At 43.5% G+C, this 16,083-nt stretch overlaps 1 protein-coding gene across 1 annotated transcript; it reads left to right on the top strand.

The window, feature by feature from the left end:
- Positions 1–8,912: 8,912 nt before the first annotated feature.
- LOC127776863 (uncharacterized) lies at positions 8,913–13,091 on the top strand. Its single transcript, XM_052303434.1, has 2 exons — positions 8,913–8,998; positions 9,814–13,091. Exon 2 carries the CDS (start codon positions 9,894–9,896, stop codon positions 12,594–12,596), a length of 2,703 nt encoding a protein of 900 aa, XP_052159394.1. The 5' UTR covers positions 8,913–8,998; positions 9,814–9,893; the 3' UTR covers positions 12,597–13,091.
- Positions 13,092–16,083: the final 2,992 nt, after the last annotated feature.

The raw sequence follows: 16,083 nt of genomic DNA, 5'->3' as shown, positions 1-16,083 counted from the left end.
GTGATGTGCACTAGGGTTCCCGATCTTCCGAAAGGTTCTGATAAACGACGATTTGGGCGGAGTCGAGACACAAATCAATTCGGCTTCTTGAACGCGCACGCTCTTGAGCCCTACAATCGCAGCACCACATCTCCTCTAGTTATCACCCGTGTCGAAATGCGGATGACATCGCCGAGAAGGCTAATCCGTGTTTGCCAATCGAAGAACACAAACAAGAACGAGATAGAAAACAACCAAAATTGTAGATGAATGATTAAGCTCACGAGTTGGGGTCTTACAAACCGATCTAGCGACGAAACTGTTCTCGACAAAATAATCTAAGCAAAACCCGACTCAAAACGATGACGGCTACTGAATAAATGTGATTAGGGACGTCCTAGGGTTGCCCTAGGGTGCACAATCCCTTGGGCTAAGCCCACGACACAATTACAAGGCCCAAAACCCAAATCAGATTCGGATCTGGATGAGATACGTGAATTGTTTTGCAGATTCCCGGCAGCTCGGTAGGAATTTTGACGTGGAACCAAAACCATATGAAAGTAGACTCCATAAGCTTTCTAACAAGTACTCATGGGCCCCGAAATACCTTCTATATCAGCGGCTAGGTCCGTTTGAAGTTGATGCTGTCAGGAGGCCCGAATCCGAATCCAAAACGTGTACAACTTGATCTCTTGTCTTCTATGTGCCAAAAGTGATGTGGTGAGGTAGAAGTAGACTTGGAGAAGGTCTTGGTTTGGTCCCCAATCAACTTCTTTAATCATCCATGTATTAGTTAAGCTCGGTCTCTTTTCCTTCGCCCAAGCAAGTACCTCTGCAAACGAAAACACACAAAATTCATTGTGTAGTAACGTTTGTTCAAATATATAACAAGTAAATCTAATGTAGAACATATGCACCTTTATTTGATTAATACATAAGGTAGTCATGGTTATATCCGAGCTAGTTATGTCCTCATCATCCTCCCCTTCTTGATTGGAAAACGTCCTCGGTTTCACCTTGTCATGGAGCGTATTGTATTTATCTTTGTCTATCACAGCATCCTGTGCGGAACATTTCTTGATGTACACTAGGGTTCACGATCTTCCAAAAGGTTCTGATAAACGACGATTTGGGCGGAGTCGCGACACAAATCGATCTGGCTTCTTGAACGCGCACGCTCTTGAGCCCTGCAATCGCAGCATCACGTCTCCTCTGGTTATCACCCGTGTCGAAACGCGGATGACCTCGCCGAGAAGGCTAATCCCTATTTGCTATTCGAAGAACACAAACAAGAACGAGATAGAAAACAACCAAGCGAGATAACCATGACTACCTTATGTATTAATCATTGGGGGCTCTGAATCTATAGTCGCCAACTAATCGAGCAAAGGACTAGAGACAAGGTGAATGGCACTTAGCAAAATTCAACTAAACAAAACCCAATTGTTCTAGAGGGTGTACATAAATATTTATAGAGGAAAATAGATATAGGGTTTAGTGCTGATTTGTGGAGGTAGAGGGAGACACTTTCGAGATAGGCCTAGTCTATTAGAAGGCCCAAGGCCCAAGTTCGGTTTTAGCAACAACACTGTCTTGTTTTGACGATTCCCGTTAACTCAAAATGAATTTGGATATGAGACTGGATGCATTTGAAAGTTGATGAGATAAGCTTTCCATCAAGTCCAACATCATCCAAATCGGAGTTGGCATGACCGCATGAAGGCGCTAGGTCCGTTTCAAGTCAGTTCTGTCTCCGGAGGCCGAATTGGATTCCAAAACTCATTGGACTTTAATATCTTTAGATCCTCCATTCATCCGATGTATTCTTTTGCAATGTTTTATATTTCTCATGCTTGGTTGTATGAATATACTTGATGATCACATCATCCTCCTTCTTGTCTGGAAACCGTTCTCGATTTCTTGTTGCAATTGTCGTCATAGGAGAGATCACATGAAAAAATAGCAAACAAGCAATCATTGTGTAGCATCATTTGTTCCTTATAAATCCAATTTACATCACGAAAAACGAACTCACCTTAATGGACATGTCTTAAAAAGATAGTGAGACTTGACCATAGATCTAATGGTGCATAGCACTCCCCTTCTTGAATATTGTCATCGATCTTCAAAACAAGGTTAAGTAAATTTATCCCAATAGCATCAACGCTGTACGATCCATTTAGTTTCTCACATTTTTTCCATATTTAAAGGAGTATTCAAATATGAACATATATAAACATGATGCACCATATAATCTCCTCTATTATTATATTTACCAATGACATGATAATTATTCCAAGAAAAACATAGAAAATCATAAAATTTCATCTCTAAGGTATTTAGATCACAAGGAACGTCAAATTCGATATAACCTAAAGTACATAAAGAAGACAATAATTACAGCTCTTCTCAGTCATTAGCAATAGCAAAGACACGTTTATTTTGAGTGGAACCCAAATATTCAGAAATAGAAGTAGCATGTTCTTTCACTAATTGTGGCATGTATATAAGTTAAGCATTGCACAACTCTTCCTCATTACAAGCATTATCAATATCAACACAATCTGAATTTTTAGCTTGTGATAAAGGCACATTAGAAATTCGTTCCACTGGAGGTTGCTCTAACATAGCATAACTAGTGGACAATTGTAGCATAACACAATTATTCTTACCTTGGTCTAGTTGAACATCAATTAAGTTACCTGAAATGCTCTCTTGAGTTAATTTAGGTGCTTTATTATTCTTTTCTTCAAAATTTCTTTTACCTTCCTACATGATGTTATATACAATAGAAGGCGCAAGAATATTCTCATGTATCAAAAGTAACTAAAAAGATGGCTATGTGTTTTATTTTCAAGCCTAAGCTGAAACTTTAAATCAAGCCCATGTAAAAACCTTTTAATTGTATCTTCTCTAGACTCGCCTATGCCACCGTACAACATACAAATTTAAAACTCCCGGTGGTAGTCTCTCATGGTTCTATTCCCTTATTTCAAATTTTGCATTTTCTTTTGTAAATCACGAATACAATAATCGGGTACAAATCAAAATCAGCACCACCAACGAGATGAGCCCGACCGCCGAGTCATAGGCGGGCATGCTGAGGTTCTTGAGCCACGTCGTCAGGAGGATGATGGCGCCCCACCGCGAGCATGAATAGCTGTTTCCCGTACACCTAGTACCCCCAGGATCTTCACCACCGTGCCAGGAAGGAGCTTCTCGATGTTGTCACCCTCGAGGATGAGGAAGCTGATGGCGACAAGGTAGAGCTCGACTTATAAGACGAGGCCGATGGCCATCTAGCCGTAGCCGGCGAAGGCTAGGTACGGCCATCGTAGGCAAGATGGACACAGTGTCGGATCCACTGTTGGGGCTGGTTGGGACACCAACCCCATCTCTAATTCATGCACCTAATTAGCGATTAACACATATAATTAACCTCTAATTCATGCACCTAATTAGCGATTAACACATATAATTAACCATTGATTAGTGAAAAACTAGTTGGCGGCAAGGCAAGCTACCTCACTTGCTAAAGTAGACCATACCAATGGTCTTAAGCAAGATAAATTTTATTCGTAGATCATTCTCTGCAGACCATACCTATTTATTTATAGATCGTTAAGGATATTTTGTATAGCAACAAAAGTTGAAATGGAGAAATAATTGTGTTCTCTCCCGTTCATATGCGTATTTGGATTTCATTAAAAGATACTTTTGTCGATATATTTCTAGTTTGTTTCAGTCATACAGCTTTTACACAGCCCCATCTCAATTTACAATTCGCCACTGGGTGGCTGATGTCCGGATAGCTTCTGACGCAGTGGTCAGCGCACATGCAGCGATCGATGAGTTTGCCGGTGTAGAAGCAGATAGCGCCGACCATGGTGAAGAGTGCTAGGCTGAGCCACTTACCGCATATGACACAGAGAGCAGATGCCTGAGATGACATTGTTGAGGTTGAGGCAGCTCCTCCTGAAGGAAGTGCCAATGATGCAGAACGAGCCGTCGCTATTAAAGAGGAGTGGCTGCTGCTCCATATCGTAAACCACCTCATCGTGCCATATATCTTCTTACTAGTATAATTTAATACCAATCATTTTCTTATTATTATTTATAACCTTGCTTGCACCTTTTAGATGTGAGCTTCAAATTTAGTGATATTGTATCGCTCCTTTTAATCATGGTTATTTGGTTTACTCCACTATCTCATAAAAATAAATCACATAAAATGGAAAAGAAGTTGAGAGATATTGAAAGAAATTGTAAACTACTACTAATAACTATAAACCATATTATACATCTTACATGTTAACCTATCACGTATTTAGAGCAAGTTTAATAGTATAGCCAACAACAAGCTCCAATTCATCTATAACCAATTTAGGGCCTGTTTGGCATAGCTCCAGCTCCAGCTCCACCCCTCCTAGAGCTAGAGCTCAGCCAAACAGTTTTAGCTCCACCAAAACTAGGAGTGGAGTTGGGTAGAGCTCTCTCACAAAATGTACTAGAGTTGTGGAGCTGGGTTTAGGCAGCTCCACAACTCCACTCCAGACTCAACTCCTGGAGCAATATTTAGGAGTTGGAGCTATGCCAAACAGGCCCTTAATAGTCGATTCATACAATAGTGCTTACTATACTATTAATACCTGATCCTACCTGTCATACACACATTATATACACACATTATGTCTTAAAGTCCGTACTGCAGCTGTTTACAGATCTGTAGCCCGCTGCTTTTCTCTCTCCTATTTTATCTCTTTAAAATATGTTTATAACTGACTTATAACCTACTATTGCACCTGCTCTTATAGGAGACAGTAACCTAACCAGCCATGCCAATGGCCAATAGTGCGCTAGCGGATCATATAGTTTTCACCATTTTCCTATGCACACATTCCACATTCCACCTAATTTTCTTTCACGAGAGTGAAGCTGCCCACCAACTTTGCGTGTCTGTGATGGACTCTCCTATTTCGTGCTTTGGCTATCAGGATGGGCCTCGGGTCCACAGCCCGCGGGGTCCTGACTCCTTATGAAAAGAGCTCGAGCTATTATCAGTACTAGGATTTTTTTTTCATATTTTTAATAAGATATTTATAATATCAAATTAGTTTTATTAATATATTTTGATAATATGCTTATTTTATATTAAAAATACTACAGTATTACATATTACTCATTGGATAAAAATCAAACGATTTGTAATATAAAACGGAGCGAGTGGCAGGTAGCACACGGTTAATTTCCGCAAACTTTCCCAACTCACCTTCCTCGTTTTTCGCGTGCATATTTTTTAAACTGCTAAACGGTGTGTTTTTTTTCAAAAAAGTTATATTGAAAAGTTGCTTTAAAAAACCATATTAATATTTTTTTTAAAAAATAAGTAAATCCTTAATTAAGCATAAGAAAACACGTCGCACCGTTTTGCGTGCGTGAGAGGTAAGGTTGTGTGAGTTGCCAACCTCACCTCCCGAACACAGCGGAGCATATTTATGCATGTCGTGGTGGTCAACCTCTAACGGCCCTACACCTACACACACTCGTGTACGTACGGCCCTGCGCGGGCGCGACCCTTTTGCCCGAAATTACCCCGCCTTCCCATCGCCCACAGTTACGCTACCGCACCACACCACGTCGAACATTTCACGGATCCGTCCCCTCATTCCCCACCCACTCCTCTCCTCCCTTTCCCCGCGATTCGTGCGAGGGCGACGCCGCCGGCAATCCCCCCTCCCACACCCACTTTCCCCTCCTCCCCCCGCCGGCGAAGATTCCGGTGACCCTCCCCTTCCCCTCCTTCCCTCCTTTCCCGACCCCAGCGCAAGCCATATCCTTCAACTTCCCCAGGAGCGGCCCTCTCCTGAGCCGGGTGCGAGGTCTATACTCACCCCCCTGGATCGTCGGTTGTGACTACTCCGGCCCCGGCGAGGGCTCCCCCCGCGGAGTCCCTTGCGCCGTTGGGTGGAGACTTGTGGCGTTGATGGTGAGTTTCCCCATTCTCGTACCCATCTTTCCTTTTTACCTCCCGATGGATTCTAGGGTTTCGAGGGTGGTGTGCAATTTGGGGGCGAATTTTGCGGATGCGCATTTCGTCATAATGCAAAAAAATATTAATGCTAAATTGTGTATGTTGCACTTGGCATTAATTCCGTATTGCACTCGCTATTCTCTATCAGTGTAAAATAACTTTACAAAATTTATAAGTAGTACAACTTTTTTTTAAGGGATGGTACAACTTATTTTAATAAAATAAGTTATTTTAATGTTGATTTCGTCTGATCCTAATTCTTACTTTTAATTGGACGATCAAAATAACCTTATTAGCTTAAATTTTATCTGCACGATGTATATAGACCTGGTATATGATGGGAGCGCCAACAAAACATATGAGGGCCATGTAGTGGTGAGTATAATGAGAACGTAGCAGCGATGATGATTAGGAGGTGTGCGAGTATGTTGTGCATGATTAGTGATGTACGAGTTGTAAAAAATAATTATGAGTGTGTGCGTCTTCCATGCACGTATATAATAAAAAAACAATCTATTTGTATTCTTACCAAACCGGTTGCTAATTTAATTTCACCATTGACTTTTCAATTTTCATTAACCATAATTCTAAATTTACATTGTTAATTGTTATCACAAATTTTAGTAAACTTACCATCAACAACACATAAATAAATTTTAATAAGTGTATTTTGGGAAAATCCTTCTTGGACTTCATCGAGGAGTACACTGTCAGGAAGATGCCATGGCCGGCGAAGCAGAGGAAGTAGAGGATGAGGGCGATGGGCAACCCGGTTCATGTTCAACAGGCTGCTGCCCGTCATGTGGAAGCACATATCGGCCATGCCGGCCCAGACTAGCGGCGCCGTCAGTGCCACCGAAGAGACGAGCCTGATCGCCGAGACGTAGGCGAGCATGATGAGGTTCTTGAGCCACGTCTTCGGGAGCATGATGGCGCCTAAAATCACGTTGTTGAGGTTGAGGCAGCTCCTCCTTCTGAAGGAAGCGCCCGTGATGCAGAACAAGCTGCCGCTGGTAGGGAAGATGAGCTGCTGCTAACAAGCTGCCGCTGGTAGGGAAGAGGAGCTGCTGCTGCTCCAGTTCATAAACCACCTGATCGTGCCGAGTATTATTTAATACCAATTCTTTTCTTATTACTATTTATATTCTTGCTCGCGTCGTTTAGATGTGAGCATTAAATTCAGTGTTGCTGTATCGCTCCTTCTAATAATGGCTCTTTGGTTTACTCCACTATGTCATATAAACAAATCACATAAAATAGAAAAGGAGTTGAGATATTGAAAGAACGTGTAAACTAGTAACTATAAACCATATTATACATCTGAAATGTTAACCTATTACGTATTTATAGGAGGCAGTAACCGAACCAGTCATGCTAATTGCCAATATGTGCGCTAGCGGATCATACAGTTTTCACTCTGTTCCCATGCACACATTCTACACTACTCCTATTTTTGTTTCACGAGAGTGAAGCAGAAGTTGTTTCTTTTCTTTCTTGCCCACCAATTTTGCGTGACTGTGATGGGCTCTCCTATTTCGTGCGTGGAATAGTTGAGTGGTAGAAATATCCAGTATTGCAGTTGAAAGATCCGAATCAGATTTGATCATTAGTTAAGGGAGTCAAAGTGCACTTATTCCGGCTAGCAGGATGGGCCTCGGGCCCATGGCCCACGGGTGGTTCTGAACACCTGATGCAACGGAGCTCGAGCTAGTATTAGTATTAGGTTTTTTTTGTTTTCATATTTTTTAATAGAATATTTACAATATTAAATTAGTTTTATAATATATTTGATAATATGTTTAATATTGAAAATACTATTATATTACTTATTTTTATAAATTTAATTAAACTAAAAATTTTGAAAAAAAATCAAACAACTTGTAATATACTACCTCCGTCCTATATTAATTGTCGCTTTGACTTTTTACTTACAACGTTTGACCATTCATTTTATTTATAAAAATAATACAAATATAAAAAATGATAAGTCATATTTAGAGTATATTTGATAATAAAACAAGTCACAAACAAAATAAATAATAATTCTAAAATTTTGTAAATAAGACGAATGATCAAATAATTACTCCCTCCGTCCCATAATATAAGGGATTTTGAGTTTTTGCTTGCAACGTTTGAGCACTCGTCTTATTCAAATTTTTTTTGCAAATATAAAAAACTAAAAGTTGTGTTTAAAGTACTGTAGATAATAAAGTAAGATAATAAAGTAAGTCACAAATAAAATAAATAATAATTTCAAAATTTTTTGAATAAGACGAGTGGTCAAACGTTACAAGCAAAAACTCAAAATCCCTTATATTATGGGATGGAGGGAGTACAACCAAAAACTCAAATATGGGTAGAGTTTGTGTGCGTGTATTTATAGGGGTGAGCGCATGTGTTGTGAGTATTTGTATCGTACTGTGTAGTTAAAAAAAAACTCAAAGTGAGAAGTACTATGGGACGGAGACAGTAAAACGGAAGGAGCAGCTGGTAGCACACGGAGCATAAATATGCACGCCGTGGTGGTCAACCTATAACGGCGCTACACCAACACTCACTCGCGTACGTAACGTACGTACGGCGCCGCGCGGGCGCGACCCTCTTGCCCCGAAATTACCCCGCCTTGCCATCGCCCGCCCATAGTTACGCTACCGCACCACACCACCACGTCGAACCTTCACAGATCCGTCCCCTCATTCCCCACCCCCCCTCCTCTCCTCCTCCCTCCCCCCGCGATTCGTGCGAGGGCGACGCCGCCGGCGAGCCCCCCCTCCACTTTCTCCTCCTCCCCCCACTGCCGGCGAAGATTCCGGCGACCCTCCCCTCCCATCCCCCTCCCCTTCCCCCCGCCTTTCCCGACCCCAGCGCGAGCCATCTCCCCCGCCCCCCCCCCCCCCCCCCCCCCACACGACTACTCCGGCCCCGGCGAGGGCTCCTCCCCGCGGAGTCCCTTGCGCCGTCGGGTGGTGGAGACTTGTGGCGTTGACGGTGAGTTTCCCCTTTCTCGTACGCACCTTTCCCCTCCACGATGGATTCTAGGGTTTCGGCCTTCGGGGGTGGTGTGTGATTTGGGGGCGAATTTTGCGGATGCGCATTTCGTGCTGGTTTCGAGACGGTGCGCGCGCGTGTGCCTATGGGATTTGTGTTGATCTGTGCTTATTCCTTTTGCAGTTCACTTGCCGATGTGTACGATTTACTCCTGTGTGTACGATTTACTGATTGGATGCGCTATTTGTTATAAGCGGGGAAATTGCGGTTGATTCTGGTGGATGCGTGTTTCTTCCTTATTAGTGGCTTACTGCACTAGTACACTACACTTAGATTTATGTGTGATTCATGTGTAATTGTGGCATAATTTGCACTTCTTACTCCGCCTGTAGAACGCACCGATTAGATGACTCTTTAGAATTTGCTGATAAAGAATTACTGAGCTCTGAGCGGTGGACGTAGTTCTGTAAATTAAGAAATGTTAGGCATCTTTTTGTCAGTGGCATATACGGACACACTCAAAGTCAATACTTGTATTGCTTTGACCAAATAAGGATCTAAGCCATTCATTATATCCTATGCAATTAACTAAAACTAATGCCTTATTGGGTTATGCACATGCAATTATTCCTAGAGATAAAGGGTGCTGCTGCTTGCACTTCTGCTCATATATTCTTTTTTCTTCTTTTGCCTAGATACACTTTCGATATTATCGTTTTTAGCTGTTTTCTTCACCATGATTCATACTGTTATTTGAATTGTGGTAAGTTGATCCAAAATACTTTTTAATGGCCAAGCTGCTTTCCATATTTCAGGATGTTATATAACCATCAAACCAGATAACACTCAGTTTAGCACTCAAGCAGCCGTATAGTGACTTAGTGCAAGAAGCACGATGCTTGAGGATTTCTTTACTCTTACTGAGATGAAGGATGGCATTTCAACTGTAGCACGAATTGGAGAACTGGTATCTGAGATCAAGAAGCTCAAAAGTGCTGCTGAGCTTAACACCGCTGACTTGATAAGGCAGTGTGCAACGGCTGCAAACACTCTAGCGTCCACCAAAAATGAAGAGTGTCTTCAGCATTTTGTTCAGCTAAATGGTGTCGGTTTCCTCCATCAATGGCTTCAGGATGCTCAGAACTGTGGTGAGGATATCAGCAATGCAGCAGAAGACCTAATAGTTGCAGTATTGTCTGCACTGGAGTGTCTTCCAGTTGAAAATGCACAAATTACTTCTTGTGGTGTTCTGCATACTGTTGAGCATCTACTTTCTCATAGCAATACTGATATCAACAAAAAGGCAGGAGTGCTTTGTCATAAATGGAGAAGTGTACCGAAATGCACTTCTGATGTCCATGACATGGTAGCAAAAGAGCGGAACCCAGATCAACTCAAACTCCCAGAACCTAAACCTGAGTCTGGTGGGGCAAATGAAGCTGCAATTGCAGGAGATAAGTCGAAGTCTGAGGTGATGGTCTGCTCGAGTGTTCCTTTGCCTAATCACTCCCAGACCAATGATAACTGTGATATAGTGAAGCAGTCGCTGGTGATGATACCCCCAAACTCCGATGGAAATGCCATTATTGGTGATGGGAACCCCTCAGTACCATCACTTGCATGTCATAATGGTTTAGAAAATGTACCTGTGACGGAGGAGTCTTCTGCTAACAATGATGCAAAAAGTGGTGCTGCACAAGTCTCACTGCCAGATGGAACTGCAGAGGCCAAGTCTTCTGGGACTAACAATCCAGAAAATCCATTTGTTAGTAACAAAATGGATGTGCAGGACCAAAATGTTTCTATTAGCGTGGATATCAAGAAAGGTGAATCCTTTTTGGAAGATATGCCACACTCTGAGAAGAATACAGTGGGAGGCTGGGACCTAGCCCCCCTTGACATGCAAGATTCATCAGATGATGAAAGTACAAGGAAAGAGGAGGGGCCTACATCATCATCTGATACAGATGTAAAGGGCGCTGTCAATGAATTGAGGTTGAAGAGATGCATGACGAGCTTTGGGGATTCCTCAAAGGCAGCAGACAAGAAATCGAAAGCAGAAAAGGGAGATACATCAACACCATTAGCTGAGTATGATGATACTGATGCACTGGAAGTAGCTCGTCTGGTTGCTATTGAGGTAGAGCGGGAAGTCATTGACTACAGGGGACCATTTTGTGGTTCCCCTGATATTAATTCCAGACGGTCTGATAGTCCCGACTTAGAAGCACGCCGGCAGCCTGAACCGCCCATGGATGAACCGGATAATGATAATAAATCCTCCACTACAGGGGAGGATTCAGGAAGTTCCTCATCTATGAAGGAGGATGGTTCAGGCATCACGGATGACAGTGGTACTTTCAGTAGAAAACATACGCGAAGCATGAAGCTGGGAGGCATTGATCTTAATGAAAACCAGTGCACTGAGGAAGTTGATTGTCATACGAAGTCCACGCTTAGTAATTCAATTAATTTATCAACACCTATAGCTGTGGCTGCCTCAAGAACCTCATCTGTATTCCCAGCTCGATTGCACTTTGAAGGTGAACTGGGATGGAAAGGTTCTGCAGCCACCAGTGCTTTTCGACCGGCTTCTCCTCGGCGTACTCCCGATGGAGAGAAATCAGTATCTGCCTCTTCACAGAGAACAGGCAATGCTCTGTTTGACTTGAATGTTTCTGAAAGTGACAATGCTACTGCTGGTGAACCACTTTCAGCAGCCATCCTTCCGCTTTCTTCTGACATAGTGCGAAAGGATGCCTCTGCAACTGTTGGCCTGAATAGCCTTGAACTTGACCTTAATTGTCCATGTGACGATGAGGAAGCTGCAATCACCACAAGTAATGTACCATCATTTTGGAATCGACAACAATGTAATGGCGATTGGAGTCACCCTTCTTCCTCTTCATCTTCAAGGCAACCTGCAGTAAGGAACTTTGACTTGAATGACAACACACCAATCGTGGATGGCTTTTCACGAGGTGCAGATGAGTCCTCTGTCAAGACTTCTGGGAGGGATGTGTCAGACCATTCTGCAGTGACAATTCTGGGCAAAAGAATAGTTCTTGGACAGAAGGAACATAGCCATCAAAATGAGCATAACTTTCTTGGGCCAAGTGTGGAATCAAGAGATCCTGCAAGGTCTATGCAATCTTACGGGCATACACCCCCTGATTATAGTGTTGTCAGCTATTCGTCTCATTCTGCTTTGTCTTTCCCGTCACCTTTCTATGCACCAGGGACTGTTCCTTATATGGTTGATGCAAAGGGCACGCCAGTTATACCTCCATTGCCAGGTTTCGGTGTACCAACGGTGCCAAGCTTAGGAGTGGGCACATCTCATCCATCTCTCAGCAGCAGAGCAATCCCACCCTCTAGTGAATTGAGCTATTTTCATCCCAGCATGGATCTCAACTATGGAAGGTCATATGAAGGTGCACGTAGGGAAGGTGCAAGCTATTGGCCTGTGTCTTTCCAAGGTCAGACCATGTTTGTGGACGAGCGCATGGGTAACATGTCACAGGGTGGCAGCTCTGGGGTGTCAGTATTGAAGCGAAAAGAGCCAGACTCAGGTTGGGATCTGTACCCACGTCGCTAGGTATGATGTTTGTCGCAATTGTAATCGATTTTTGTTGTTTTATTTATTTGGTTTGTTCAATGTACCGCTTGCTGTGGTACCTTGGACATTCTGGAGTATTTTTGGCACCTAAAAATAGGTCCCAGTTCTATTAGGTTGGAAGACATACCACAGAGAACTGAATAAGGCCAGCTACTAGTTAGATTTCAGAGATGTTGACTTGCCATGGACATTGTTGGCAGCTGAATACCTTGTGCAGATTTGGTTCTTTGTGAACGTAGCTTCTTTTAGTAGTCTTCATATAGCCAAACCACTGTACTGAAAGCTGAATTTATGTATATCATTGTAGAACTTATAATTAATAGATGAAATGCTTCCAGTTTGTCCTTTTTTTTTGTTGTCTTAACTGGGTTCCTTAATGTAATTAAGTATACCCAATCTTGTAGCATGTGCTGAAGTAATTGTACTTGATTAGAATCCAATGTGAAATGGCATAAACAAAAGAATTAATTCCCACTTGATTTGATGTATTCATGTAGATTTAACTTGCCTTTTTTGTCTCTTGATGTTGTATGGAATCCGCTGATAGTTGCTTACCGTTAGATTGGATGTATGATGTAGAAGGTTGTTTGCTGCATCACGGTAGAAGGTTCTTCCTTTTGGTATTGTAATAACTGACAGTATTATGCTCATTTCTGTAATGAAATGGGAGAGGTGATCCTCTCTTTCTCAAAAAAAGGGAAAGATTTATAACTTAACAGTTCGCATTACATAGGTACTAGAAGATTATCTATCTACCAGAGTAGTACGACTCGCTGATTCGCTCAAAACCGATAAGTTAATTAAAGCTTACTTCAAATTCGAGTAGCAACAGGGGAGATAAAAGCTAGTTATTTGCTAATATCTCCTAAAGAGTTTTAGAGTTGGACATGGTTAAGAAAGTATGTGGAATTCAATAGAGAAAAATTATGATTGATTTAGAAGAGTTGGTAGATGAAGAATTTGGATCGAGGATTAGTTAATCCAGCCATAGAACACGCTAATTAAGCCCCCTCTTTTTTCTACTCATCAAACTCCCATAAAACTCGCTGATTAAACCTGAAAAGAACATATCAAGAAACGCCCGAGAAAACTGAACTGTCCTCAGACGATAACCCAGCTGCAGGAGACGCAGTTGGACCGGCTGCAAGGGACGTCGTCGTCGCCGTCGGTCTCCCCGGCAATGGGGTCGAGGCAGCGAGCGGCGGCCCGGCGAAGTAGCTGCCACCGGCGGCGCCGCCTCCTCGGCGAAGGTTAACCGGACGGCGTTGCCCGCTCTCGCGGCGGCCATGGCTAGATAGATGCTTGCAGGTTTCTTGGATTCCTTGTATACTCTTTCTGCAGGATTACTACAAGAATTGCTCGATGTGGCTAAGCTTATCGAGTGTGCTTATATAGACCAAGGACGAAGAGGAAGAGGAGATTCTCGCGCCATTTTTAGCTTACTCTTTTCGCGTTTCTTTTTCGATGTTATTTTGGCAAATTTGGCAGTTTTGCAGGTAGCAGAAAGTTATTGGTTGCTATTGGCCTAACTTGCAATTCTTCAGGGTAATTTCGTGCGCTGTTACAGGTGTGAATGATATTTATCTAGCTGTTGAGTGATGTTAAAATACATGATGTCTTTGTCGATAGCTCCAGAAATACTGTCAATTGAAAATCTCTCCGAGCAATGCAAATTATCACTTGCCATCTTCCGCCGATTGTAGCGAGCATGCCTTTTGGAGCAAAGTTGGGGGCGTATCTGACGATGAAAACAAATATGCCCAACAAAATGTGCATCAACGAACTATCAACTCCCTAAAATGTATCATTATCAGTTTACCATCGAACGAGAGGGCCTAAGAATGAATCTTTGTACCGCTCGAATAAGATTTGCCAGCACGATCATGTATCATCGGTTAATAATATCCCTGTCCCCACCGTCTTTCTCCTTTATTGAAATTTTTTCTCCTCGATTGACTGTCACGCTGTTTTTTTTTTTCAGCAGTGCTTCCTGATTGGACTAGAGGAAAAGGAGTTTGTGTTTGGACTGTCATCGCACTATTTATCGGGCGTTTCCGTGTTTGGTATGGGCGACTGGGCACGTGCTTGTTTATATGGCGTTGTGTGTTGCTTTGGTGTCTGATATGGACGTCCGGGCATGGGCTATTAGGCCATTGACAAAGCTCCGATGTGTCATTCAGCTCCGACTAGCCACGTAGATGAATTGGTTGCGTGGAGAAGAGAGAGGGATGGGGACTATGTTTTCATGGGGTTCTCGTGCACTCTTTTGGTACCAGGGACCTCGTCAATTTCGTTAGTAAAAGTGAGAGAGTGGGTCTTTACGCGCAGCGGGAAGCAGGAGAGAGAGAGAGAGGAGAATACGATGGTAAAGAGGGGAGGGGCTCACCGGCGTAGGCGAGGAGGGCAGCGCGGTGGCGACCACGGCGGTGACGACGAAGCCATGGCCTTGACCATCCTCACGTCGCGCCCCGACGAGCCGTCACCACTGGAATTGTCGAGCTTGACCACGCCGTCGTCGAGACTCGCCACCGCCGTGCTGTGCTGCTCCCCGACAAGCCACCGCCATCAGATCTAGCGAGCCTTGTCAGTGCCGCGCTGGGCCAGATCCGGTGAGCCTCGACTCGCGCAGCTCCAGTCGGCGGTGACCTCCGCGAGGAAGACGCAGAAGAGGCGGCGGCGGCGAGCGAGAAGAGGGGAGGCCAAGTCCACTGCCGCCGTCGAGCGCCAATCCCATCACCGCCACTATTCATGTTCGCTGCCGTCAAGTTCTATATCCGCCATCACCGAGGTGGGTAGGGGAGGGAGGCACCGACGTGGTCGCTGGGATATGAGAGGAGAGGAATCGGTTAGGGAGGGGATGTGTTAGGATTTTTAAAAAGGTAATGAGGAAAGAGAGGGAAGATGAAAAAGTGTATGTTGGTGGGGCCCATTATAATTAGCTTGCACTATGGGTTGAGTTGCTTTGTAGAGTTCTATCTAATGTGGCATCTCATGTTCGGTTTTTTTTGGATGCATTGTAAACGCCCTTAATTAGGGGCATGTGCATGCTAGATATGTACGGATTAGCTCTACACGTTTTGCACGAAAGCTTTTGATATTTTCTAAAATAGCGAAACTCCTCTCGCTACCTACATCTTATTTGAAATTTTGCGAAAAGAAAACATTATCCTTAAGTGAAATATAACGTGAAGAAGAGAAAAAAAAACAGATTCAGGGACATTGCTGTAATTATTAAAAGTATGAGGAAAATTTTACCCCCCCCCCCAAAACAAAAGACCCACCACGGCACCACACCATTGCTCCACCCCTCGTTCCAGCGGCGTTGGCTTCCCCGGTGTCGGGGGCCCTCGCGAGGTGTTCGTCTGAGTCGGACCGATGCAATCCTGCTACGCCATGCGCTCGCCTCCTCCTCCTGCCTCGAGCTGCCACCGTTGCAGTTCTCTTCCTATAGCGGCGCTAGCCTGTC

This window comes from Oryza glaberrima, chromosome 6, assembly GCF_000147395.1.
Source record: "Oryza glaberrima chromosome 6, OglaRS2, whole genome shotgun sequence".
In the NCBI taxonomy this organism is placed as follows: Eukaryota; Viridiplantae; Streptophyta; class Magnoliopsida; order Poales; family Poaceae; genus Oryza; species Oryza glaberrima.
This window is presented reverse-complemented; position numbering and strand designations above follow the sequence as displayed.

Bases quoted from the DNA above. Each gene is read 5' to 3' on its own strand.
- LOC127776863 (XM_052303434.1), top strand. From the start codon at position 9,894: ATGCTTGAGGATTTCTTTACTCTTACTGAGATGAAGGATGGCATTTCA.